Source organism: Balaenoptera musculus, chromosome 15 (genome assembly GCF_009873245.2).
Source record: "Balaenoptera musculus isolate JJ_BM4_2016_0621 chromosome 15, mBalMus1.pri.v3, whole genome shotgun sequence".
Lineage (NCBI taxonomy): Eukaryota > Metazoa > Chordata > Mammalia > Artiodactyla > Balaenopteridae > Balaenoptera > Balaenoptera musculus.
Window position 1 is genome coordinate 83,034,292 of NC_045799.1, and position 27,365 is coordinate 83,061,656.

The 27,365-nt window shown below is 59.9% G+C and overlaps 1 protein-coding gene across 5 annotated transcripts; it reads left to right on the forward strand.

The window, feature by feature from the left end:
• Window position 1: 1 nt before the first annotated feature.
• On the forward strand, window positions 2-27,341 carry TECPR1 (tectonin beta-propeller repeat containing 1). Of its 5 annotated transcripts, none has more exons than XM_036826240.1 (26): window positions 2-77; window positions 3,698-3,932; window positions 4,349-4,531; window positions 4,793-4,915; window positions 5,809-5,934; window positions 8,248-8,422; window positions 8,530-8,630; window positions 9,184-9,285; window positions 10,600-10,745; window positions 13,499-13,854; window positions 14,201-14,346; window positions 14,949-15,104; window positions 15,715-15,864; window positions 15,954-16,111; window positions 16,734-16,861; window positions 17,845-17,947; window positions 21,621-21,717; window positions 21,792-21,871; window positions 22,427-22,483; window positions 22,912-23,092; window positions 23,392-23,527; window positions 24,357-24,411; window positions 25,186-25,292; window positions 25,441-25,560; window positions 25,720-25,906; window positions 26,210-27,341. In XM_036826240.1, exons 2-26 carry the CDS (start codon window positions 3,708-3,710, stop codon window positions 27,318-27,320), a joined length of 4,509 nt encoding a protein of 1,502 aa, XP_036682135.1. In that variant the 5' UTR covers window positions 2-77; window positions 3,698-3,707; the 3' UTR covers window positions 27,321-27,341. The 5 variants fall into 5 exon arrangements, with proteins under 5 accessions (XP_036682135.1, XP_036682136.1, XP_036682139.1 ...); XM_036826241.1 differs by having other exon boundaries at window positions 8,593-8,630; XM_036826244.1 differs by having other exon boundaries at window positions 24,319-24,411; window positions 26,210-26,291.
• Window positions 27,342-27,365: the final 24 nt, after the last annotated feature.

The window sequence follows — 27,365 nt, forward strand, 5'->3', positions numbered from 1 at the left end:
CCCGGGGGAGCGCCGGCTCGCTCTCCCGGCCTCAGAGGCGCGATCGCCGCGACTCCGCACGCCGGGCGCCGGCCCAGGTGAGTGCAGCGGCGGCCAGGAGGTGGGACGGGCGCCCCCGCCCCTCCGGACAGGTTGGGGCGGCGGAGGCAGCAGCAGCGTTTGCCCCACGCGCAGCGAGGTGGGAAGGGGCTGTGCCAGTGCTCTTTCCTGCACACCCGGCGGGGCGCCGCCCCCGGACCCCCACCCCGACCCCTGAACGTGACACCCCCACCAGCCTTTGCGCTGGAGTGACTTGGGAAGTGATCGGCGGGTGTAGAGGATCGAGCTGCGAGGAGACCGTCTGTCCCTCCTCTGGGCAGTGGTGAGAGCAAAGCTGCTTGGCGTGGGATTAGCTCAGGCAGATGGTCAGGGCCCGGCGCTGAGATGCTACTGGTGGCCGGGCAGGGGACCCACCTGTCGCCCAAGGGCACGGAACCGGAACGAAACCAGGCTGACCGCCCAGATGATGGGAGCCGGGGGTTTATCTTCAGAGCTGCCGGCTCAGGGCACCTCCTTCCCTGTGGGAATGGAAGGACTCAACTAGCGTGCATGTCCCGCTGTTTTCTCCCACCTCTTTAGACCCTGATGTCGCCTTCCAGCAGCTCCCACAACTGGCGGGCAGTGAGCTGCTTTAGTAGCCAGTTTTCTCTGTTTGTTCAGGGGGTGGGTGTGACAGGGTGTAATAAAAAAAAAAACCCACAGGAAATCTTGGGCAGGAAGCAGTCCTAAGGCGGCCTGGTAAGTAAATGCATTAGGCACTCCCTTGGGACCGTGCCCCTCCCTGTACTGCACTCCACGCTCCCTCGACCCCCACCTTCCCTTGGGTACCTTTACATCTCTGAAGGGATCTGTTAATTAACCCGAGCAGAAAGGTAGATGACTCTGTGGGTGGTGAGCAGGCCTAGTGAGCAGAATGACTGAAGGTCCACCTGGAATTCATTGTGCAGAAATTCTTGGTGAATCGGAGGTTGCTTTCTCGGAAGATGTTGCCTCCCTCACTCCACCCCTAGAAATCAAAGAGATCCCAAGATCCCAGAATCGTGGAACTTAATGCTCCAACCTCCCGTTCAAGAGTCCTCTGATCCAGTGACCCCCATGTCCCTGGACAGGTTACCCCATCACCTCACAGCCAGGAAGTGGCTTGGGAGAACTTGGGACTACATCCTGGCTGGCATGGAAAGGAGGCGAGGCTGACCAAGGATGTCCACCTTGTGTCATCTTTAGGTGGGAAGTGACGGATACCAGGATTTCCACACCAGAGGGAATTTGCAAACATAACCCCCCCATCTTTTCTCTGCAGTAGAGTCTTCTGGTAGTTGCCCAGAAGGCTGAAGTACGTCTATCTGCTTAGTCATTTCTCTGGAGGAAATTGTATCCAAGTTCAACATCACCATTCATTGAGCTCAACATGCAGACTGAGCCTGACTTAATTGGCTACTTGTACAGTGACCTGTGAGCCAAGAGATATCTTTGAAGACTGTATTTATATTAAAATGTCACCATGGGAACCGACATCTCCCCTCCCCCATGTAAAAATCTTACTTTTTTTCCCCAACAATTTATGATGATTGTCAAACATACAGCCAAGTTGAAAGAATTATACAGTAAACACCCACACACCCACCACCTAGATTCTACTCTTGACAGTTTACCATACTTGCTTTATCACATATCTATCCACCTCCTAGGACCTTACTTTTAACCTTAAGTAACTGATGACATTCGGCTTCCTTGGAGCCATATTTCCATCTTAGCTCAGGGAGTGGTGGTGTGGTGAATGTAGGTGGCGGTGATTTTCCATAACTTTGAACAAACACCCACTTTGTGCAGAGCATTGGGAGATGCAGAGGAAGTGAAGAGGCTGAAGACTCAGGCTGACCAGAAAGGGCTTTGAGTTTTTTGTTTTTAAGAGATAGAAGATAAGTGGCAGCTTGTGAGAGCAAATGGCAAGTAATAAAATGACTTCAGTAACACTCATTGAGTTCTTGCTGGGTACTGGGCACTTTATTATAACTCTGTGCCTGTGTTATCTCATTCAGTTCTCACAACAACCACATAACTGGGTCAGTCTTCCTTTCTTCCTTTTACAGCTTAGGAAATCGAGGCACAGAGAGGTTAGTCAGTAGTGGGCTTTTGTTCATGCTAGAAAGTGGTGGGGCCGGGATGGTGTGGGTCCGGCGTGGCCCTGGGCACTCTTAGTCACGGCGTAGATGCCGCAGCGGGGAGAGTGGACCCTCAGGCCTGCCCAGGGAGGAGTGGAGGGGCATCTGGGGGTGCCACAGCTCTTCCAGGGGTCCCATCTCAGGCACCCGGATACAGATGCCGGTTTTCAAATGGCTTCAGAAGGCTAGCGTCCTGACTTCCCGTGTGTTTGACCTGGGCGTTGGGGCCCCGGGTGGAGGGATCAAGCTCCTCCACTCTGCCGGTCAGGCTCCCCGCCCACCACCCCCGTCGTCTTCCTCCACTTCCTGTTCTGGGTGTTTCCCGCTCCGTGCCTGGTCCACTTCCCTGCTTCCTGTTCTTTATCCTTCAGTCACTTCCTTTCCCGCCCACGCTCTTTCTTCTCCGTGTTTGTAAGACACACTTTTTTCCGAAAGAGCCTAATTGCTCGTAGCAGATGCTCCTGTTTCCAGACGCGTTCCATCGTCCCTGTTGTCATTCCAGTCGTCACGCTTTCTGAAGCGCCCTGGTGCCCCGGCGGGTCTCGGGAGCAGAACAGCCTGGCCTCGGCCTCCAGGCGCCCAGGCTCTGTCTCCCCGTAGCTCTGGTTTCCGAACCAGGCAAGCCGTGTCTCGCCCTGGGGCAGCGATGGGTCTTGGATGTGGGAGACGCCCTGTCCGGCAGAGCTGCTCACTGGGATTCCCTGCACTGCCCTCGTCCAGCTGCTCTGTTTTGCTGCCGTGGGCCTGGCCACGTGGCCCTGCCACACCTCGAGGAGTTACGTCCCAGCAGCACTGCCAGCCCTGGGGTTGGGAGGGTCAGTGGTAGAGCATAGCCGTGACTCTGCAAAGAAGAAAGGAAGAGGAGAGAAGAAGGAACAGGAGTGGAGAATGGCGGAAGGAGAGAGAGGGAGGTGGTCACACAAGGAGGGTAGAGACAGGACCCTCCCATCCCTGCCATGCACACGGCCAGAGGGCTCGTGCGCGACCCTGCAGGGCTCTGGGGGTGGGGGGAGGTGCCGGGCCCGTGGGGACGCCCCACGAACGCACAGAGGACGGTCACAGGGGGACCAGCACGAGGGGGTCCCTGTCCACCGTGGGGCAGAGGACTCCCAGGGAGGCAGCAGGACGCGTGTAGGTTTGGGATTCATTAAATCTACAACTTCTTCTTTAGACAAGAAAGATCTGAACGAACTATGACCCAATAATAAGAACATTCATTAAATTGGGGGCAGTAGGTATTCGGATGTTACACGTTTTGTCCTCTGGACTTTTTTGTGTGTTTGAAAAAAAATCCCCATCACGAGAAGGGCGAAAGGCAGAGAACAGAAAAGGGCCCTGGACTGAAGCTGGGCTCTGGCCCTGCTTTGCGGGGGGCCACTCAGCCCCCTGTGGCAGGAGACGGTCATGGCCCGGGCTGCCTGCCTGGCCCGGCTGGCCCCGGGCCGGGAGCGGCTGTGGGTGCTGACCCTCGCCCTCCCGCCGCTGTCTCCCCGCAGCGCCACGGCCATGCCCAGCTCGGAGCTGTGGGCGGTGGATCTCTTCGGCAGGGTGTTCACGCTGTCCACGGCCGGGCAGCAATGGGAGCTGTGCAGGGACGCCCAGCTGGAGTTCAAGCGGGTCAGTGCGGCCGCGCCGTGCTGCTGGGGCATCGCCTGCGACAACCAGGTGTACGTGCGCGTGGGCGCCAGCGACGTCCCCATCCGCTGCCGGGAAGAGGCCTATGAGAATCAGGTGGGGTCCCGAGCGGCGGGGTTGCTGGGTTGGTTGCTTTGCCGGGAGATAAGAGCCCCCGCACCCCAGGCTCCCGGCTTGTTCCCGCCTTCATCTCCTTCATTCTGCTGAGATCCGAGTGGTGCAGCGTCCGAGTCATTGAGGCCAGAGCCCCTGTGGGTCCCTATCCAGGCAGCTGGCCGGGTCCGCACAGGCACGGGGCTCCGGCCGGGTTCCAGGAGCCCAGGAAGGCCGTGTCCTCCACTGCTCGGCGCGGCAGGTCCTCTGCCCTTTGGGACCAGGCTGGGCCGCTGGCTCACGACGCAGAGCCAGGCCCTCTGCTCCCTTCCCGCCCCGGAGACGAGAGGAGGTCCCCGCTGGCCTTGGAGAGGCCCTGGCCACCAGGCCTAAGGCTGGTCTCTGCCTCTGGCCCCCAGCGCTGGAACCCCATGGGCGGCTTCTGCGAGGCGCTCCTGCCAAGCGACCGCTGGCCGTGGAGCGACGTGAGTGGGCTCCAGCACCGGCCGCTGGATGGGGTGGCGCTGCCCTCGCCGCATTGGGAGTGGGAGTCGGACTGGTACGTGGACGAGAATTTTGGAGGGGAGCCCACAGAGAAAGGGGTAGGTGCACTCGGGTCCCGCCGGGGCCCCCCTGCGGGAGGGAGCGCCTTGGGCTCGGCCCGTCCCCCCAGCGCTCTCCCCAGCGCCCCGTGGCATCAGACCTCAGCCTGGGCCCCGCGTGCTCCCCGCTTGCCGGACGGGATCCATGGGGAGGACGCTGCTTCGGGCCGCGCCCCTCCTCCATCCTGCTCCCCCTTCCCCAGCTCCTTCACCTCCTTCCTCGAGAGCCTTACGGACCCTCCCCCCATCTCGGTATTGCAGGGGTGGACATATGCCATTGACTTCCCCCACACGTACACGAGGGACAAGAAGTGGAATTCCTGTGTGCGGCGCCGGCGGTGGACCCGGTACAGGAGATACAAGTCCCGGGACACCTGGGCCAAGGTCCGGGGGCCTGCGTGTGGCTGGGGGCAGGAGGCGGGGCCCAGAGCTCAGTCCTGTAGTGGGGAGGGTCACACGGCCCTCAGCCCCACCCTCCCTGCCCTGCTCAGGGGACGCCATGCCCGCCCCGGGGCCTGGCCTTTCCTGCTCTCCTGTTCGGAAGGCTGTGGCCCTGGGCGGCCCTTCGTTTGGGAGATGGCCGCTCGGGGAGCCGGGCCAGACCGTGGCCCAGGACAGCACAGAATTGTCTTGACCTGGTCTCCAGGCTGCCCTGTCCCAGACGCAGGCTCAGTCTGTGCACGTCTTCCTCCCCTGCCCCCCACCCCGCGTGGGAGCCGCTCCGGCTCTTGTATTTTTCCAGTGACCCACAAAAACCAACTTAGGGACGCAAGGCCTGGATTGGGGTCCTAGGTGGCCTCGAACGAGAGGAAGGCCTCAGGCCCTCGCCTGACCCCTTTGCAGGGTCCATGCCCCGAGGTGGGGCTGCCAGCCCAGCCTGCCTGGCCCTGGGGCTGGGAGCAGCCTGGGAGCAAGGTGACGGCCACCGCAGGGCCATGTTCTGTGATCGGGGGCGGGGGGAGCCACAGCGGTCAGGCCCCTGCAGAGCGGGGGCAGGAGTGACTCCTTGGGGACAGCAGCCCAGGCCTGGCAGCCAACAGGGGGACGACATGGCAGAGGGGGCCCAGGGCCGGGAACCCTCCATCCTGATGCTGCCGGCCCTGCGAAGTCAGTTGGGGTCGAGCTGGAGGACGGAAGGCAGCGTGCTGCGGGCCGGAGGGGAAGCCGGGGGTGGGAGTGTGCACGTCCAGGTGTCCACCAGGCGGGGAGCAGGGCCACCTCCTGGCCCAGGTGCCCACAGGCACTGACTGCTACTGCCTCACACCTCCTCGTTTCAGATCCCGTCGGAGGATGACCCCCAGCAGTTGCCTGACCCCTTCAGCGACCTCTCTGTGGGGGGTTGGGAGATCACAGACGAGCCCGTGGGCCGCCTGTCCGTGTGGGCCGTGTCTCTGCAGGGGAAGGTGAGGCCTGTGCCCCCCTGGCCTGGCATGGGAGGCGGCTGAAGGAGGTTGGCCACAGGGAGCGGGCAGGAGAGAAGCTGTCGTCCGTTGTCCTCCCAGAGGTGGAGGCGGGAGGAGGGCTCTCCCCGGGACCTCCTCCTCGCCGCCTGTCCCCGCAGCTGGGGCTGCCCTGAGCGGTCAGCCTGTTACCGGGGTCCCCACAGAGTCCCCCTCCTGTGAATCCTGCTGTCCTGGGGACCCATGGGGTCCTGTTCCTCCCACAAGCCTCTGACCTCCCACCGCATGGCTGGTCCTGGCCCGTCCCTCCTCTGAGCCCTGGGAGCACTGACCATGTCCACCCTGGGCTCAGACAGCATCAATATTGGCTCCTGAGACAGAATCTCAGCTCCCTGCCCGCTGCCTTGTGGTGCCTCCCAAATGGTGGTCTCCAGTAGTATTGTGGATGGGGGGGGTGGGTAGGAGGATGGATGAATAAGTAGATGGATGGATAGGGGTATAGATGTGCGTGTGTGTGCGTGCGTGTGTGTGTGTGCACGTGTGTGTGCACGTGTGTGTGCACGCGTGTGTGCACGTGTGTGTGTGCGCGCACGCGTGTGTGTGTGCGTATGGGTGGGTGGATGGATAAATGCATGGATGGTTATGTGGATGAATGCATAGGGGGATGGATAGATGGATGGATGGTTGGTCGGATGGATGAGCAGGTGGGTTGGTGGATAAGCATATTGATGAGTGGAGAGGTGGGTGGATGGATGGATGGCTGTTTGGATGGGTGGGTGGGGGTAGCTGTGTGGGTGGGTAGATGTTCAGAGAGGAGAGGAGATTCTTTTCTCGGGGAGCTTGTGAACTAAGCAAAGGAATAAAACCCACTGCTGACAGCAGCAGTGACAGTGACATAGATGGGCCTGGGTGCAGGTGACCCAACACTTCGGCTGTGGCTGTAGAGCGTACTTCGTGACTGTTCAGTACTCTTAACACAAATTGACCAAAATTCTCTGATTGGCTTTGGAGCAGTCACAGCAGGCTTTTATCAGGCTTACCTTCAGGTCCTGCTTGGTCTGGGCTTAGGTCAACCCGTAGTTGTTTTCTCTGAGCCACACTGAAGGGTGGTGGGGAGCTGGCCGGGGACAGAGCCCCCATCGAGGGGCCACGCCACCTGGATGCAAAGAGAGGGGAGGACGGGTTTGAGAGCAGTGCCAGGTGTGAGCCAGCGCTGCCCTGCATCACTCCTGTGGTCCGTAAAAGGTGAGACCAGGACCCAGGGCTCCTGGAGGAGCTGGGCAGACAGTTGGGCCCAAACCAGCAGGTAGCAGAAGCGGGGCTGCCAAGGCCTGGTTCTGCAGTGCAGGAAGGCAGTTGACCCAGCGGCTGATTTATTCACTGTATAAGGTGTTCGAAGAAGCACCCAGCAAACCATCATGTGCAAACAGGGCCCATAGCACACGCATTTGTGAGTGATGGTGATCATGATGGAGGCTTATAACCAATCCATTGTCTTTTTTCCTTGGAAAATTCTGTCTGTACTAAATCATTGAAAATGTTTTATTCATTATTATAAGTGAGATCATGTCACATAATTCACAAGTGTTAAGGCAGTCTGTTCAGATAGCATAGAATTTAAAGTTTACAAATAAAATTAGTATGAGTAATAAATCCCACTAACTAATAAAGAATTTTAAAAAGAAAAAGAAGGGCAAGGTGACAGGGTTGGGAGGCCGTGGACCCCAGACCTCCTGACCACGCCAGCAATGTGCCGCCCCCTCCAGATGACATCAGCCAGTTTGGACAATAGGAGCGGGTGGCTCAGTCTTAAATATTTGATTATGCTCCCTGTCTTCAGGTTAAGGAGAAAAAGAAGTGGACGTTTTAGACATTCCTTTGAAGGGGGCTTGGGGGTTTTCTCATCCAGCCGCTGGGGCCCCGGCTTCCCCTAGAGACAGGTGTCCTGAGCGCATTGTGCCACTAGGGGGCGCAGGACACCCGGGCTGGGGCTGGAGTTCTCACAAGCAGACGACAGAAGACGTCTGTCCCCTAGGACCACCAAAATACTGGTGTCAGTGTCGCATTTTTTAGCAGGGGTGGAGGAGTCATCTAATCTGGTCGAATCCCAATGGCAGTGGGGGCAGGGTGAGCGAGATCTGGACAGTCCCGGCACCCTGGTCCCCAGTCCCCTGGAGACCCCTGGTCCCCTGGAGACCCCATGCTTGGGCTGTGCACGGGCTGATGCAATTGCAGCCAAGCTCAGGCAGCCAACCCGGCCACAGAGCCCCGCCTGACCCTGCCTGACCCTCCCCTTGGGTTTCTCTCTCCACCCAGGTGTGGTACAGAGAGGACGTCAGCCACTCCAACCCCGAAGGCTCGTCGTGGTCCCTGGTGGACACCCCGGGGGAGGCGGTTCAGATCAGCTGTGGGCCCCACGACCTGCTGTGGGTGTCGCTCTGGGAGGGACAGGCCTTGGTCCGGGAAGGAATCAACAGGAACAATCCCAAAGGTGGGCAGCCCTGCACCTTGCGCGGGAGAGGAGGGTGGGGGCGCCCACCTTCTCCCCGGAGCTCCCAGTGATGGGGGCCACCTGCACTGTCTTCTGGGGCCGGGTAGGAAGTTCGTGGTCCGTGGTGGAGCCTCCCACGTCTGAAAACGGAATCCTGCATGTCTCCGCAGGAGTCGGTGTCGTCTGGGCCATCACCAAGGACCGGAAGGTAGGACGGGGTCCCTGGGGGCTGGGTCCAAGGGCTCCGTTTAACATTGAGGGTTATGTGGTTTTTTGTTCTCGGGAGAGTGGTCTACACCCTTTGGAATAAATCCAGTGTCAGCCAGGCACCGTGCGTATTCTGTTGTTGACGTCACTGGTGATCTCCAAGATGTTTGGTGACCCCCCAAACATTGCCTGCGCCCCTGTACAAAGTGCAGAATGACTGTATTTATTGCGCAACAGGCTGTAACATTTCAAATAATCAGAAGCTAATTTTCTGAAACCCTCAGCTAAATGAATGCCTCCCCTCTCTCCTGTCCAGAGCTTGTCATTTTGACTTTATCAGAGGCAAGTCCAGTGAAATAAGCTGATTTCGCATTGCTTCCATCATCTCTTTCTAACCCCACGTCAGGGGCATCCTTTCTGAACAATGTGCTGTGCTCATCTGTGGCCTGAACCAAAGGACCAAATTATTCATTTGTTCTTCCCAAGCCTTAAAACAAAAACCCTTCTATTTCAGTGGCCCTCCAGGGAGGCGTGTTTATTTCTGACTTTCCCAGGTTTGGTTCCGAAGAGGCGTCAACTCTCACAACCCCTGCGGCACCAGCTGGATCGAGATGGTTGGAGAAATGATGATGGTGAACGTGGGGCTAAACGACCAGGTGTGTGTGGTCCCGAGCCTTGGTCCCCAGGGGTGGGGGTGGGGGGCGGCAGAGGAATCAGAATGGGGCCCCCATGCTTCCCGCCGTCCCTTTCCACTGGGCATGCTCAGGAGGCTGACACGGGAGGGCATCCCAGCACCTCTGCCCACTCCAGGCCCGCGAGGGCACCCGAGGGGGCTGCTTTCCCCCAAGTCCTGGAGCCCCCACTGTCCTGGGTCGCTCCCCCGAGGACCCTCAGAGCAGTGGTAGCGAGCACGGATCTGGGGAGGGACATTCATCCTGGAGACTGGAAAGTTTTGTTGAGAAGTTTCGGGGCGAAATCAGATCACTGAGTAAAGGACAAAACATCTTCCAACTCTGTAAGAGCAGCATCTTTTAAACATCACCTTCACGGTTCCCATAGCAAAGCCTCGTTCTGGTGGATAACGCGGTTGGGCTAGTTTTAAGACTTAAGGTGTGAAGGTGACACCTTTCCCAATGCTCTGAAAGCTCCTCCTGGGGGCGGGGGGGCCGGCCTTTCCTGTGCCCTCACACACGCCTCACCTGCCCAGGTGAGCTGGGCACGCAAGGGCAGGGGCGAGGCGGGTGCTAGCTGGTGCCCATGGGCCTGAGCACGGAGGCCATGTGCGATAACCAAGTGACAGAGACGCCGCAGCGCCCCCCAGCCAGGCCACCTGGGGCCACGGCTCCGCCTTCAGGCACCCCCAAGGCCAGGGCTCCCAAGGGGCTGCTCCCAGGCCCCTCCCCTGGGCCCCTCAGCTGCCCAGCACACTTTCCTTCCTCAGTGCTCGCCCGGCCACCTTCCCCATAAAACTGAGGTCAGAATCAAGGAGGTTATTTTGCATCTTTAAAAGGACCAGAACCATCCTCTGGGTTCACTTGGGGAGTAGCTCCCTTCCCACCAAGGCCACAGGGAAGATGGGGACATGGGTGGATTTCATGTCCCCGCACAGTGCCGACCGGTACCAGCACCTCCTCTGGACGCTGTTGCCCCAAAGGCCCAAGTCTGCCTGAGGTCGGGGAGCCAGGCTGGGGTCCCTGCTCCTCGTGACCTTGGAGCCTCACCCTCCCCCAGCCCCCTCGGGGCTCCGTGTCCTGCATCTGAGTCCGGGACTCAGCTCACGGCCACCCCAGCCCCTTCCCAGCCCGCCCACACAGGCGCACCCACCCACCCCATGCCTGCATTTGCAGACGTGTCCTCCAGACCTGGGGGGCTCCCCCCACCCCCCCCCAGGGGAAGGGAGCCCCAGTCTGCCCCCGCCCCTCCCCCCCTCCCCCCTCCCCCCTCCCCAGCAGCACCTCTCTCTGTCCCAGGTCTGGGGCATCGGCTGGACGGACCGGGCCTTGTACTTCCGTCACGGCGTCACCCAGAGCGAGCTCAGCGGGAAGACGTGGAAGGCCATCGTCGCCGGCCGGGAGTGTGACGGCTCACGCGCGGGCAGCTTGTCCAGCCTCCTCAGGTGAGCAGGCGGTGGGGCTCCGCGGGGTCGGTCCGGGGTGGGGGGGGCAGTGTCGGAGGAGGGTGCCGCCCGGCCTCAGCCCAGGCGGGAGAAAAGCAGGTCCCGACCCACGAGAGCCGCGGCCGCATGGCCTCCTCCCTTCCTGCGCCTGGGGTCCTGCTCGGCCGAGGTCGGGGGCAGCACTCGGGAGGCGGGAGGCGGGAGGTGGCAGCCGGGCGAGGCCAGGATGTTCTTCCGTGTCGGGGCCGGGGGCCGTCCCCGAGCAGGGCTGGCCTGTTGGTCCTGAAGCCTCAAGGTCTGGGAGAGAAAAGCCTTCTTTGCGGGGAGGACGCTCAGGCCCCCGTGTCAAAGGAAAGCAGAGAAGAAGAGGGAGGGTTTCTAGCCTGGAGGAGAGGCCCTGAACTAAGGCGCGCCCCAGAATCACCTGGAGAACTCGTTCCCGAGGATCTCCACGCCCCGCCCCCAGAGCTACTTTTTTGAGATTTCGCATGTCTTGCAAGGTCCCAGGTGTGCTCCTGCTGCAGTTCTGGGGACCACGCCTTGAGATCCCAGGGGTTAGAGCGTGTGGACCCGTCCCAGCCCTGCCCGCTGGCCCTTAGGACGCAGGCAGGCGACTTAGCGTCTCAGCCGGGGACGCCCCCAGCGCTCACCTGCCCGGTCACGGGGCCCAGGGCCCTCGGCACAGCACTCTACAGCCGGCCGCCATCCGTTTGCAGCTTGGGCCCTCCTCAGACGCTGGTCTACACCCCCTGCTCCCCCAGCTTGGTGGTCAGCGCTCAGCTGCACCGTCAGCCTAGAGATGCCCGGAGGCTGGCCAGGCAGGGTTTGCTCACAGTCACCTGAGGGTTTAGGCTCTTCAGCTGGTCATTCTCAAAGGGAACAGCACATTGGAATCAGCTGAGAATTTCCAGAACCACTGACGCCAGATCTTCATGACCTTAGGCTTGGCAGTGGCTTCTTTTATATATATATATATATATATATATATTTTATATATATATATATATATTTTTTTAAACATCTTTATTGGAGTATAATCGCTTTACAATGGTGTGTTAGTTTCTACTTTATAACAAAGTGAATCAGCTATACATATACTGGCAGTGGCTTCTTAAATATGACACCCAAAGCACAAGAAACTAAAGAAAACATAGATAAATCAGACATCATCAAAATTTTAAAATTTTGTACATCAACGGACACTATCAAGAAAATGAAAAGACAACCCACAGAATGGGAGAAAATAGTGGCAAATCATATATTTAACAAGGTCTGTTATCTAGAATATATAAAGGGCTCTTACAACTCAAAAACAAAAAAATAAAACAACTCAACTTAGAAGAGCAAAGGACTTGAATAGACATTTCTCCAAAGTAGAGATACGAGTGGCCAACAAGCACAGGAAAAGATGCTCAGCGTTGTGGGACGTGAGGGAAATGCAAACAAAACCACATTTAAAAAAAAAAAAAACCACATGAGATACCACTTCACACCCACCAGAATAGCTGTAATCAAAAAGGGAGACAGTAACAAGTGTTGACAAGATGTGGAGAAATTAGAACTCCCCTGCACTGCTGGTGGGGTGTAAAATGGGGCAGCCACTTTAGAAAATAGTCTGGCAGTTCCTCAAGAAGTTAAAGATAGAGTCACCATAGGACCCAGTAATTTCACTCCTAGATAGATATGCAGAAGAACCGAAAACATGTTCGAACAAAAATTTGAACATGAATATTAAAAGAAGCACTATTCACAATAGCTGAAACGTGGAAACAATTCAAATGTCCATCAATGGATGAATAAAACATAGCGTCTCCATACAATGGAATATTATTTAGCAATACAAGGGAATGAAGTGTTGACACATGCTACAGCACGGATGACTCCTGACATCTTACACTAAGTGACAGCAGTGAGTCACAAAAGGTCACATAGTGTACGATGCCGTTTATATGAAGTGTCCAGAATAGGCGAATCCTATTCTGGAGACAGAAAGCAAATTAGTGGTTGCCAGGAGGTTGGGGGAAAAGGGTAGGCTAGAGAGTGACTCCTTAATGGGTACAGGGTTTCTGTTTGGGGTGATGAGAAGGTTCTGGAAGTTGGTAGTGGTTGCACAACATTGTGAATGTACTTAACGCCACTGCATTTTACAATTTTAAATGGTACATTTTACATCACACGTATTTTACGATAACAAATAATAATACTGCCAGATCTCCACCTAACATTGATTTGGTTGGTCTGGGTGTGGCCTGGGGACCTTTCAGAGTTCCTGAGGGTGGGACTTCCCTGGTGGCGCAGTGGTTAAGAATCCACCTGCCAACGCCGGGGACACAGGTTTGAGCCCTTGTCCGGGAAGATCTCACATGCCGCAGAGCAACTAAGCCCGTGCACCACAACTACTGAGCCTGCGCTCTAGAGCCCGCGAGCCACAACTACTGAGCCCTCGTGCCACAGCTACTGAAGCCCACGCACCTAGAGCCCGTGCTCTGCAACGAGAAGCCACCACAATGAGAAGCCCACACACCACAACGAAGAGTAGCCCCCTCTCGCCGCAACTAGAGAAAGCCCGAACGCAGCAACGAAGACCCAACGCAGCCAAAAATTTAAAAAAAAAAAAAAAGTTCCCAGGGGTTCCAGCTCCCTGGGGAGTAGGTATTGGTGTGTGTGGCACAGAGAGGCCGTGACTTGGCCGGGGGTCACACAGCACGTGGTCCTCCCCCGAGGGAATCACGGGTCTGCCCCTCTCCTTCCAGCGCCGGCTGCTTCTTTGGCGACGAGGTGAGGGGTGGTGGCGAGTCCCGTGTGCCAAGCGACTCGGAGGCCGAGAGACCTGGGCCTGACCCTGAGCGTGATGTGGAGGTCGCCGGCCCTGCCTCCACCCCGGCCGAGCTGCCCTGGACCAACATCGACCTGAAGGAGCCCAAGAAAGGGCCCAGACATGCAGCCGCTGACTTTCCCGAGGGCACCAACCTCTCCTCGCTGGCACTTCTCCCGCTGGGCCTGGAGGAGCCCGACAGCGCCGACTGCCACGCGCTGTGGGCCTGGGTGTCCGGGGGAGGCTGTGCCGTGGAGGCCCACACCACGCTCAAGTGGTTCACCGCCCACTCGGGTAAGGGCAGCGGCCCAGCGCCCCAGAGGGTGCGCCAGGGGAGGTGGAGCAGGCCTGATGCCCCCACTGTGCTCAGCCCGTCTTTCTGGAGCCTTCCAAGACCAGCCCAGGCCATCAGAAGGAAGGGCGTGGGCCTGGAGCCCCTTCCCTCCCCCTGTCCCAGCAGTGGGGGCCCTTCTAGGCTGACCTGGGGGACATCAGCTTTCCCATCAGGGTGAATGATGGGAGGGAGGGCTCACGGGACATTTTACAGAGATGGTAGCTTTCCAGAAAGAAAGGGCTGGTGAAGAAAAGAGCAGAGAGGCCTGGCCTGCTGCCCAGCCCTGAGGCTCCGACCGGCCCGCAGGCCTGCGCGCCTCCATGCAGATGCTCTCGCTGCCCATCACGCCGGCCCAGACGGCCGCCTGGCGGAAGCAGATCTTCCAGCAGCTCACCGAGAGGACCCAGCGGGAGCTGGAGAACTTCCGACACTACGAGCAGGCCGTGGAGCAGGTGGGCAGTGCCCGGGGGCACGTGCCCCAGCACACGTCCGTCGGGCGCCCGCTGCAGGCCAGCCCTGACGTGAGGCGGGAGGGACACAGACGGAGGCAGCCACCCTCCCGCCCGCCCATCTCGGACGTGAAGCCGGCCCCTCCAGGCCCGCGGAGAGTCAAAGACGACGAGATGAGCCCCTTTGTTGATTCACTTGCCCTCAGGAGCTCCGTGCGGGCCCCACTGCGTCGCAGGCACACAGGACCTGGCCGCGTCTCGGGGGGTGTGGGTCCCGGCTTTGCCGCTGACTCACTCTGACGTCGGGCCAGGCACAGAACCTCCCGGGCCTCAGTTTCCCTATCCAGAGCATGGGCTAACGGTGCCGATCCCACAGACTGTTTGAGAATCATAGAATTCACTGGCTCAGGGCCTGGCACCTGGCGGGTGTCTGATGGCATCACTTCTGTCCTTAGGGTGAAGGGGGGGAGCCGGGAGGGCCGGGCAGGAGCCCCCAGCGCGGCAGTGAAGGGAGCAGAGTGGCCCCGGGGTGCCGGGGACTGGGCCGGAGTGTGGCGCCCCAGGGCCTGCCTGTGACCCCGTCCCACCGTCCCGCTGTGCTGCAGTCGGTGTGGGTGAAGACGGGGGCCCTGCAGTGGTGGTGCGACTGGAAACCCCACAAGTGGGTGGACGTCCGTGTGGCCCTGGAACAGTTCACGGGCCACGATGGAGTTCGGGACAGCATCCTTTTCATCTACTACATGATCCACGAGGAGAAGAAGGTGGGTGGGGGTGCCATAGGGGAGGTGCCGGGGTGGGGAGGGGGTGTAGGGGAGGGGGAGGTGCCGGGTGGGGTGTGTAGGGGAGGGGAGGTACAGGGGGCTGGGGTGTCCCAGGGGAGGGGTTGCAGAGCCGGGGTGCAGGAGTGGGCACGGACACGGGCCCCGAGGCGCTTAGCCCAGGACAGCGTGTGGCGTCTCTCAAGCACCCGTCCGCGGTGGCCGCACCGGGCAGTGGCCGGCAGGCGTGTGCTGGCCTCGCCCCCAGCAGCGCTGATGGGCCCTCGGGTTCCAGATAAGCAACCAGGCTCTGGAGACAGAACCGCCCCCTCCGGGGCTGGGGTTTGAACCCAGTCAGTCTGGCTCTAAATGCCCTCGTCCACATCGAAAACATCACTAAGGCTCTTGCTCACGAGCAAGGCCTCCCCATTAGAACCTGCCCACCCACCACTAAACCCCGTAGGCCCGGGACCCCCAGGGGTCGGCTCTCGAATCGGGGTGACCCAGCTGTCCCTGTCGCCACAGCACATGGGGGCGCCACCCAGGGGCCTGCGGCACCCCCAGCCCCGCGGGTTCCCCGGTGACGGCCCTGCTGCCTGTCCTCTGCCGACAGTACATCCACGTGTTCCTCAACGAGGTGACGGCGCTGGTCCCCGTGCTCAATGAGGCCAAGCACTCCTTTGCCGTGTACACCCCCGAAAGGACGCGGCAGAGGTGGCCTGTGCGCCTGGCCGCTGCCACTGAGCAGGACATGAGCGACTGGGTGAGCGGGCGGGGGTCCCGCGGGCGGGGGTGAGGGAGCCTCGGGCTTGGGCCGCCCGGCCTCGCTGACCGGCCCCCTCCCCGCGCCAGCTCGCCCTGCTCAACCTGTGCTGCTGCGAGAGCCGGAGGGTGCACGGCCGCCCCTCCCCGCAGGCCATCTGGTCCGTCACCTGCAAGGGGGACATCTTCGTGAGCGAGCCCAGCCCAGACCTCGAGGCCCCCGAGCGCTGGCTGCCCTGTGACCAGATGTGAGTTGGCTGCGCCTGACGGAGCTGGGGCCCTGGCCCAGAAGGTCACCCAGAGCCCATGAGGACCAGGGGGATGTGGGTGAGGCTGGGAGGCCCTGCACAGGAGGGAGAGGGGATGTCTGTCCGCCCTTCGCTCGTCCGCTCTTGGCGGCCCTGTGTGCCCGGCGCCCAGTCGGGCGAGTTGCCTCTGGACAGTGGCAGGGCCTCCGCCCGCAGGAGCGTGCCCCAGGTGGCAGCTGCACCCTGCACTCCGGGAGGCCGTGCTGGCCCGAGTGGTGGCTCATCCTGGTCTGGCGTGACACGCCGGTCCCAGACCCCAGGGGGCAGGGGGCACTCAGGCTGCTGACCTCGCTCCCGTCTGCATAACTCCAGGGATCAGGGGCTCTTGAAGCCCCCGCTCTCTGGGGGCCTGACCGGCTCCTGCACCAGCTCAGGGTTCGCCTTAGCTGGTTAATTCCCAGTGGGAAGCCAGGCGGGTTCCCTTGTGCTCAATAGAGTCTGTCATTGGAGGCCGAAGGTGAGTAAAGCAGGACGTCCCAGGAGGCCACGGAGCAGCGGGGTAGCTGCTGGAAAGCCCTTCAGGATGGTTTCTCCCCTCCTCTCCCTCCCTCCTCATCTCCAGGTTCTGGCGGCAAATGGGAGGCCACCTGCGGGTGGTGGAGGCCAACAGCCGGGGCGTGGTGTGGGGCATCGGCTATGACCACACGGCCTGGGTGTACACGGGTGGCTACGGTGGAGGCTGCTTCCAAGGTGAGGGTGGCAGGACCGGCTCCCCCAGCCCTGCCCCCAGCCTCCCGCACGGGCCGGTCCCCCCTCTAATCCCTGGCTGGCTTCCCCGCCCCACGCCGGAGCCAGAGCCGCTGCGCCAGTACTGACGCTCAGCTGACAGCTGGCTGACAGGTGACCTTCACCACTGCCAACCTCCAAATCCCGGGGCCAACGCACAAAGCGTGAGAGCCCAGAGACCAGGCCTCGCCCCCCAATGGGCCTTCCTGGGCACCCACTGCTGAGCTGGAGGCCGTGAAGGTTCTAGAAAGACAGCCGCCAGGGCCAGTCTCCTGATTCCCAGGCCCAGATTCCAGCTCCCCTTTAGATGGGTGGTGTCTTAGGGGACGAGAGCTTGCTGAACCCCTGGGGGCTCCCCGAGTTCTGGAGGTAGGGTCCCTGTGTCTCCTACTGGTAAACGGAGGCAGAAACAAACACCGAAGTGGGACATTCCATGCCACAGCCCACACGCCCTACAGTGGAGGTGGCTAATCCTGTAGAACTGTGGTCCACTGAGACCCCAGGAACGCACATCCGTGCAGGTTTAACAGCTTCCCTGTTTGTGAGGCAGGAATTACTTTTGTCCCCATCTTACAGATGAGGAAAGTGGGGCTCATGGGGTTACATGAGGGGTCCAAGGCACCTTTGTTAGTAAGGAATGAGCTGGGTGGGCCTCACACCTGCCCAGTGCCAGGTAAGTGGGCTGGAAGGTGGGGGAAGAGGAGCAGGTGAGAACAGGGCATGAGGTGGAGGAGTGTCAGATTCTTCTCACCCAGGGCATGCAACCCCAGGATAATCCCAGAGGAGAGAAACCCAAGCCGGCCAGCCCCTGGGAGATAAGCTCAGCCGGCCTGTGAGATCAGCTCAGCCAGCCTGTGAACTCCTCTCGGCCCTCTCCTCCCGCCTGCTCTCACCTAGTCAGGCAGGCAGGTGCGGCCTGGGTCCAGCATCCTCCTCTCCACCCCCAGGCCTGGCCAGCAGTACCAGCAACATCTACACGCAGTCGGACGTAAAGTGTGTCTACATCTATGAGAACCAGCGCTGGAACCCTGTCACGGGCTACACCAGCAGGTGAGCCAGTCGGGCGCCCGCGGAAACAGGACCGAGCTGAACGGGCGCATCTGCTGTAGCGGGAGAGCTGGCGTCTGGCCCCAGATGTGGAACTAACTGGATCTTACTGCTTACAGGATTTTCTCCCTTAAAGTATAATGCGTATTTTAAAAACTCACTTACTAAGAGCATAACATACATAAAGTGCATGAAACATACACATATACGTACATACGGTGAGATGTATCTAAATATGTTGATATGCCCATATATATCATCGAGTTTTCACAGATCAAACACCAGCGTAATCACTATCCGGGTCACGAAATAGAACATCGCCACCTCCCTCCCCATCCCCTCTGGTGCTTTTTTTTGAGTGGGGTGGTTACTTAACTTTCTTGAAAAGTTTTGCTTCACTGAAGCTGCTGAGAACATCACACCCTCCACCGAAATTATTTTAATTCTCCAAATGTGAGGCTTTGGGACAAGACAGTTAATACGTTGTGTTTGGTCCAGAAGCGGGACACTCTAGAAAATCTAGATTGTATGCAGCTATTTATTTCCTGCCCACTCAGCACAGAAACGTATTTCTCATACCCTGTCCTGGGGTATTTGGTTCGTTCGTTTTAGAAAGTAAGCGAGTTGTGGTATTTCTTAGCTCTTAAAGCCGCTGCAGGGGTTTCGGCCGGCCAGAACAGCGGTTCTCAAACTTGAGCCTCATCCAAGCTCTGCGCTGGGGCCCCTCCCAGACTTGGCCCTGTGGGTCTCTTCTTTCGACTGGTCCCATTTCACATCCTGTATAGTAAAACTATGATCCTAAGTAGAGAGCTTTCCTGAGTTCCCTGAGTCGTTCTAGCAAATTATCAAACCCGAGGAGGTAATGAGAACCACCCCCAATTTGTAGCCAGTTGGTCAGAAGTGCAGTATGGCTGGTATCTGAAGTGGGGGCAGTCTTGCTGGGGACCATGCCCTTTACCTTGTGGGGGCTGAGTGGTGTTGCAGTCCTCCCAGTTGGTGTTGGAATAGCCAGTTCTCTGCAGTGGGTGGACCTGTCCACACTCTCATAGGCAGGGCATGCCCCACATCTTTTTTGGTTTCTTATGTTTTAGCCACACTGGTGAGTGTGTAGTAATATCTCCTGTTTCCAGTTTCCGTTTCCTGGGGGCTAATGGGACAGAGCACCTTTCATACATGTACTGGCACTTGGATACCCTCCTTTGTGAAATGCCCCTTCGAGTCCTTATCCCATGTTTTGGTCAGATGATCTCTTTTCCTTGATTTGCCAGTGCTCTTTACATATGAAGGTGTGAGCCCTTTATCTGTTATTTCTCCTGTTCTGCAGCTTGCTTTTCACCGTTAGTGGTGACTTAATTATTAGATGTAGTCCTGTTGATCATCCTTTTCTTTACATAAAGATGGGGCCTTAAAAAAAAAAAAAAAAAGATGGGGCCTTTAAAAAAACCTCTTAAGAAATCTCATTAACCCCAAGGGGATTAATACATCCTTCTATCTCTGGAACAGCAGTCAGCAAACTTTTTCTATAAAGGACCAGATAGGAAATAGTTCAGGTGTGGTGGACCTTAGGGTCTCTGTCACAGTGACTCACTCTGCAGCTGCCGCTTGAAAGCAGCCACGTAAACGAATGAGCATTGCTGTGTCCCAATAAGATGTTATTCCTGGACACAAATTTGAATTGCACAGAATTTTCACGTGTCACAAAGCATTATCCTTCTTCGAATTTTTTTCAACCATTTAAAAATGTAAAAACCACCCTTACTTTGTAGGCTGTGCTGAAACAGTCCTGATTAGGCCTGTGGGGTATGTTTTGTCCACCCTGTTCTGGAAGCTTTATTCCTCTGTCTTGTCCATTTAGGTCTAGAACCCCCTGGCCTGAACTACTTGGTATATAGGGTGAGGTAGGGATCAAGTGTTTTTGGTTTTTTACTCTCCAGTGACCCACACCATTTATTGAAAAGACTGTCCTTCCCCCTTGCATCACAGTGGCCACCTCTGCCTTAACTCCAGTGTCCATGTGGGCAGTGGCCGTTCCCAAGCCCTTCTCTTCCGTGCAGCCTTGGGCATCCTTGTGCTAACCCTACATTGTTCCAGCTGCCGTCCCTTTATGGGAAGTTGTCAAAGCCTCTCATCTTCTTCATCTAGCTTTGGCTCTTCCTGGATCAGTTCTAGATGAATTTCAGAAGCAGTCCTCAAAAGCTCTTGGGGTCTTGGTCAGGATGGCCTTGGATCTGTAGGTTAGTTTGGGTAGAAACGTTATCTCACATTCCTAAATCTCCAAAATCTGGACGCAGTTTATACCTCCATTTATGTAGATCTTTAATTTCTTCTTAATAAGGTTTTGTGATTTTCTATAACGGGGTCTTGACATCTTTTATAAATGGTATTTCATATTTTTGAGTCTATGATAAATGGCACAAACTTTTAAATTTCCTTTGTTTTTTCAAAATTGATGAAAGGAAGAAATTTCAAATAACATGAAGAATAAACTCTAATCCCACCAACCAAAAATAGTAGCCACTATCAGCATTTTGGTGTGTTTCCCCCTGCCCGTCCCCAGTGTGCCTGCGTTTGCTGGTGGCAGGGGGACAGTCAGACATGTACAGATGGCCTGTGACAGCCTCCCAATTTGATCCCCGAGGGTGGACCTGGCTTATCTCACCTCTCCTCGGTCTTGGACGTGTAGACTGTTTGTGACCTTTTGCTGTCGTCTGGACAGTTTAAAGGATTTCCTCGTGTGTAAATATTTGTGAGTCTCTCTGTTCACCTCAGTAACTCAGGGTCTGAGCCCTTCTAAGGGAGCTGATACACGTTGCCTGCATGTGTTCTGGAAGCCTCCACCCCGGCTGTGTGTAGGGTCCACACGGGATGCTGACCTGCTTGCCTCTCCCCTTCCTCCTCACTCCCTACTTGGTCCTCGGGAGAAGAAAAGCAGCGCCGGGCTCCCCAGCCCGTGTAGAGAGTGCAAAGCCAGGGCCACAGCCGCCCGCGGAGACCACCGTGCACTGTGTGTTGCTGGGAGTGTATCAGTCAGCCGGGGCTGCTGTAACAAAACACCACGGGCTGAGCAGCTTAAACAGCAGACGTTTATTCTCTCCATTCTGGAGGCCGCGGAGTCTGAGATCAGGTGTCAGCAGGCTCGCTTCCTCCTGAGGGCCCTGGGGAGGATCTGTTCCGGCCTCTCTCCTGGCTTCCGGGGGCCTCCAGTGCTCCTTGTCTGGTGACTCAGTTGTCACATGGCCTTCTCCTTGTCTTCACGTCGTCTTCCCAATTTGGGAAACTTGGGTCCAGATGTCCCCGTTTTGTAAGGACGCTGTCATAGTGGATTAGGGCCCACTCAATAACCATCTCATCTCAACTTGATTCTCTGCAAAGACTCTATTTCCAAATGAGGTCACACTCATAGGCACTGGGGTTAGGGCTTCAACGTCTTTTCAGGACACAATGACCCACATCACGAGAGAACGAGGTGTGGGGTTCCTCGGGGGGGTGGCCTGGCTGTGGTTGGTTGGCGCCTGGCCCCCGTGTGATGTGGGGTCCCCCCGTTGCTGTCGCCGCCCTGGGGCCATCCTGTTTCCGCCCCCTCACCCCTCCAGAGATGCAGCCGTCCCAGGGGCCTGGGCGGGGGGGCCGTTCTCCCCTCTCTCTGGCGTCACCTCGGCCCTGTTGTCCTGCACAGGGGTCTGCCCACTGACCGGTACATGTGGAGTGACGCCACGGGCCTGCAGGAGTGCACCAAGGCCAGCACGAAGCCCCCGTCCCTGCAGTGGGCCTGGGTAAGCTCCGGGCTGGGGCGGGGCGGGGGCTGCAGTGGGGGGTGTCCGCCCGCACTGACCCGCCCGTCCCCCAGGTTTCTGACTGGTTCGTGGATTTCAGCGTCCCTGGGGGCACGGACCAGGAGGGGTGGCAGTACGCCAGTGACTTCCCTGCGTAAGCAAGTCTCTCTCTGCGTGGGGAGGGGGCTGGGACCCCGGGTGTCAGGCCTGGTCAGCCAGGCAGAGTCCCTGCCCCCTGCCCGGCAGTGCAGGCCCTTCACGGTACACAGTTCATGTCCAGACGGAGGATGGAGCCGGGCCAGACTGAGCCGGGGCCTGAGCCTGGCTTCTGAGCAAACCCAGGCTGGTTTATCCTGGACTGATCCACCCCCCCCCCCCCCCGCTTTGGCCTCGGGCCCTGAGCTTGACTGCTCCCCAGAAGGGCTCTGATGGCGCCTGGGGGTGGGGAGGGCTCAGAGGCCCCTTGGCTACAACCCACCCCCCAGCTGGGCAGCTGCCAGCCCCAGGGAGACCCCGCAGGGAGGCCCGGGCGGGGCCAGAGGCATCTGAAGCAGGAGGACGGTGTCCTCCCTTACCTGCTGCCCCCGAGCCCCGCCTCGGCTCACACTGAGGGCTGGGCTCTGTAACTCCTGGGGAAGGGATGTGCGTGCAGCGTCACCTTCCAGAAACTTCCACGGCACGATCTCAACGTCAGCTTCTTCCTCTGCAGCTTGTACCACGGGCACAAAACCATGAAGGATTTCGTCAGGAGAAGGCGCTGGACCAGGTAAGGAGGGAGGTAACTGGGGGGTGCCGCCATGACCCTCCCTGCCTCGGCCTCAGTCCCTGTGGAAGCAAAGGGGAGGTTAGAGGGGGGAGGAGAAAAGAGGATCAAAGTAAATGTCAGCCCAGGAAGTGCCCCCGGGCTCCCAGTGCTGTTTCTGAAGAGTTTGTTTTCAAGAACAAACAAGAGAAATGTTGGCAGGCTCTACAGGACCCGCAGGACAGGAGGAAGGCCTGGCTGGGGGGTGGAGGCCAGGCAGGGGCGGACGGCGTGAAGGGTGGTGCCCACCGGCTCCTCGGGGGGGGGGGGGGGTCGGAGGTTGCGGCCCCCGCCCTCCCCGGGGCCAGGGGCCTGGCTGTCCCGAGCAGATGGCCCTGAGGCTCACGGCGGCATCAGGGTGCCCGGGGCTTTGCTCTCTTCCTGCCGCACAGAAAGTGCAAGCTGGTGACCAGCGGGCCCTGGCTGGAGGTGGCCCCCATCGCCCTGGGGGACGTGTCCATCATTCCGGAGACCCCGGGTGCCCACGGGAGCGGGCCCGGCATCGCGCTCTGGGCCGTCAGCGACAAGGGGGACGTGTTGTGCCGTCTGGGCGTGTGCGAGCTCAACCCCGCGGTGAGCACCTGGTGGGGCCCAGGGCCTGCCCACCTGCCAGCCCTCTTGAAGCCCTGGCGGATTCTTACCGAGATGGGACTCCTTGGTGGAGTCGGGCAGGGATCAGGCCTCCCCAGGCCTCTGCCCAGGACGTTCCCTGGGACCGGTGGACACCGCTCGTGGCCCGAGGGGTCGCCAAGCCCTGCGGGCAGTTGGAGCTGAGGACGAGGTTGGCGTGAGGAGCCGCCAGCTCCCGGAGCCCGGGTGGGTGACAGAGGCGGGGCCCGGCCGCCCTGAGTGTCCCTCCTCCCCGCCTGCAGGGCTCCTCCTGGCTGCACGTGGGCACCGACCAGCCCTTCGCCTCCGTCTCCATCGGGGGCTGCTACCAGGTGTGGGCCGTGGCCAGGGACGGTTCCGCCTTCTACCGTGGCTCCGTGTCCCCGTCCAAGCCGGCTGGTGAGTGCCACCCCTCGGGGGGATCCCCACCTGCCGCCACCGCTGCCATGTTGTGACGGGCGCCAGGGGGCGGCTGGAGCTGCTTCCGCTTCCGGGGAAGCCGGCTGACGGGTCTCCGTGTAGTTCAGCAAGCATTTACCGAACACACCTGTGGACCAGGCGCGGGGGCCGTGCTGGGCTCCCCCGAGGCCATCCCCCTCCGCTGGGACTGACCCGGGGGTGGTCACCTGGCGATGGGGCTGCCCTTCACCATCCTTGGCCTCCTGCCCCTCGGGGACAGCCCTGGGCACCCCGCACACCCCATCCACAGTGTCCACCCTGGCTGCCCTCCGGGAGTGCAGGCCGTGCAGGCTTGTTCTTGGCTGGACTTCTGGGCAGTGTCCGGCACGGGGATGGATGGACCAACGGGTGGGTGGTGGTTGGCGCATCGCCAGCCTCCACGAGGGGCAGTGGGTTCGCACAGTGGCCCTGAGGCTGGGTCTCCACCGCGTGCTGAGCCGGGCACCTTCCTGGCCCTGTTTGGGACAGCGGCCCATTGGGCCCCACCGTCTGGAAGCTGCCACAGCCTCGGGCGGGCCCTGGGGAGGGCCCTGGGCAGGCGGGGCATCGAAGGGACAGCAGGACACGGGTCAGCTCGCGCTGGGCCCTCTCACACTTGTGGCCCGGCCAGTCTGGGGACAGAGGCCGGCCGCACCTGCTTGACCCTGTGAGCTGCAGAGGAGGCCACGTGCTCCAGGAGCACCGGGGTGACAGTTTCGGTGCTGCATCCCAAATCCAATCTCCCATCGCAGGCGACTGCTGGTACCTCATCCCATCTCCTCCCAAACAGAGACTGAAACAGGTGTCCGTGGGGCGCACAGCGGTGTTCGCCTTGGACGAGAACGGCAAGTGGTTTCTGATCCCCAGCGGTCACCAGGGGAGGTCTGGGGTTCCCTGAGCGCCCCGACGGGATGAGCCCAGCCCCTCGCCCGCCCCAGGCCCAACACGAGACCTTCCTAAGCCCCATGAGAGGCCGCCAGCCTGAGGTCAGCCTCCAAGCAGGCCCCTCCCCCAGGTCACGCAGGGTCGGGGCCACCAGCCACCCCCGGTGCTCAGGCCTGCCTGCACCTCGGGAGGAGGACCCAGTGCCAAGGCCTGGGAGCATCTTCTAGACGGTGCCACCCAGGCCCGCGACTCGGGAGCCCCGCGGCAGCTGGGGCTGGCGGAGCTCACCTGCCCGGCCCAGGCCATCCCTGCCCCGCCCCCCGTGCCACCTCCAGCCAGCTCTGCCCGTGCCCTTTAATGGTCTGTAGTTGTTGTCACAGCTGAGCAAGGCGAGGAAAGGCGGAATTGGGACTGGAACCCAGGGATTTTATTCCAGACCAGGTCTCTTTATTGTTTGAAGAATTCCTTGTCCTCGGTTTCTCATGCATAGAAAGCAGACGAGGGTGCCAGCCCAGCACAGCAGGACACTTAGGAAGTGAGGGGGAGGCAAACGTGGGAGGGCAGGGCTGGCTCCGGCCAGGGTCTCTCCGGCTGTGGGTCAGCAGGAGCCCCGGGCAGCGGGGGGGATGCAGAGGGAGACCCCGCCTGTCTCGTGGTCAGACCCCCCCGGCCTTGCAGACCCCGAAGTGGATCCCGACGCTCGGGGCCTCACGGTATTGGCGCTTCTCTCCTAGGGAACCTGTGGTACCGCCAGGGGGTCACACCCAGCTACCCGCAGGGCACCAGCTGGGAACACGTGTCCAACAACGTGCGCCGCGTGTCCGTGGGGCCCCTGGACCAGGTCTGGGGCGACAGGGGCAGGGGGTGGGCGCTTGCCCTGGGGTTGGGGACTTGGGGGGGATCCGGGTTTCTGCTCTGGTCTCCCCACTACCGTCTCCACGGTCCCCCTGCAGCGGTGGGGCCGGGCCTTCAGTGGGTCTGCATTCCAGGTCTGGGTCATCGCCAACAAAGTCCAGGGGAGCCACAGCCTGAGCCGGGGAACTGTGTGTCGCCGCACGGGTGTGCAGCCCCTGGAGCCCAAGGGGCAGGGCTGGGACTATGGCATCGGGGTGAGCAGGGCTGGGCACGGGGCGGCTGTGCTGGCCTGGGGCTCCGAGCCCTGAGGGCTCTCGGGTGGGAGGCCCCGGGCAGAGCCCCCCAAGAGTCCAACCGTCTAGAAGGATGGTCTCTGCCCCTTGACCCCAGGTCACTCCGCTCTCTCCTTTCAGGGGGGCTGGGATCACCTGTCCGTCCGGGCCAGTGCCACCAGGGCCCCCAGGAGCTCATCCCAGGAGACGGCCGGCAAGCGCAGAGGGGAGCAGGGCCTCCCCAGTGGGCCCTCGAAGGTGGCCGGTGCCCCGCAGGAGACCCCCAATCCCGTCTGCTGCTGAGGCCGCTTCCCCTCACCTGGAGCAGGTGTGATGCTGGGTTTGAAAGACCAAGGTTGATGCAAGCCTTCCTGTCGTGAGCTGTTCTCGTGCTGAACATGCTGAAACGTGGATCCCAGAAGTGGTATCTCCAGGCCCAGATTCGAGACTGGGGAGGGAACCTGGCCTGAGGTCATGGCCACCTGGGAAGCACTGAAACAACCCAGAAATGTGAAGCCCTGTGGACGCTGTGTGTCCCCGGCTGCGAGAAGAACGTGGGGTGTGGGGTGCAGACCCCTTCGCCCCGGCCTCTCCTGCCCGTCCCTTCCCTCTCTGCCTCCTCCCTCTCCAGGACGGGAGCCTGGAGCCTTCCAGGAGCACTGCCCCTGGGGAAGAGAGCCCACGAAGGACCCCTGAGCCCTGGGCATCCCCAGACGGCGTCGGCCCTGCCCCCTAAAGAAAAATGGCTGTGGGGCTCAGGGTGGCTTTGCCTGGACCTGATCAGTTCTCAGAGCAAGATTCGCAAACGGGGTTTCCTTTCAAAAGTTAAGGAAGGAGTTGGAAGGTTGGAAATAAGTGCTGGGGAGGGGCGTCTTCTTCCTCGGGTGGGCCGGGCCCTCCTGGGGTGGTCGGAGGACGGAGGGGCCGCCCGTGGCTGCGAGAAGCTGTCCAAGTGCAGAGTCAGAGTCACCGTCGTCGGTCCTCAGCCAGCCCTTCCTCTGATGGGGTTGGGGGCTGGGGGCTCCTTTTACATCGGATCATGTCGCAGGGGGTGGGGCGGGTGGAGACCTGCTGAGAGGGGCCTGGAGGCCTCAGCCCGGAGCAGAGCCCTAGGGAGGCACCCCCCAGGCAGCCCCACTCCCAGCGGGCAGCTTCTCAGCTGCTTTTTTTTTTTTAAATCAGAAAAAGGCCCCATTTGGTGCAGCCTCAAGTTGGCTTCCCACAGCCGGACGCGTTGCCCGGGGGTCATCGGAGCGCATGTCCCGTCTCCGCTCATTTTGAGATGGATCGAGCTGACCGCCAGCTTCCCCGGCGTGCCCGTCAGGAGGGCTCGGCTGTGCACTGTTTTGTGGTGCAGTGTTTGCCGCCCAGAAGCTGACTCTAAGGAGGTCTCCCTTGGGTCCCCTCCTGAGGGGCATTGGAGGGAGCCGGTGGCCTCTGCCTTTGCCTCGTCTCCTGGAGGTGGGACCGGGAGGCGTGAGTCTGGGGGCAGTGCCCAGGCAAAGCAAGTGAAGGGCCGGGTGGGCGGCGCCCTCCTGTCTGTTTACACTCGTGGTTGTCAGGTTTCTCCGAGCGGGCATCACCGTTTCTTCTGCGGCAGCGCCCTGTCGTCCTGCTGTGACTCGCTGGTTTCACCCTGCCCTCTCTCCAGGGCGACCGTGTCCCCTCCTTGCGGAGCACCAACTGCTGACCTGCTCAGCCTCACCGAACCATCTCGATTCCTCGGATGCTTTATTCAATAAAAACTTAGGCCAGACTGTCAAGGACGCGATATGTTTTATTGCTGC

Bases quoted from the DNA above. Each gene is read 5' to 3' on its own strand.
- TECPR1 (XM_036826240.1), top strand. From the start codon at position 3,708: ATGCCCAGCTCGGAGCTGTGGGCGGTGGATCTCTTCGGCAGGGTGTTC. The intron at 17,948-21,620 runs GTGAGCCAGTCG...TGTCCTGCACAG, and splicing joins GTCACGGGCTACACCAGCAG to GGGTCTGCCCACTGACCGGT. The intron at 25,561-25,719 runs GTGAGCAGGGCT...CTCTCCTTTCAG, and splicing joins GCTGGGACTATGGCATCGGG to GGGGGCTGGGATCACCTGTC.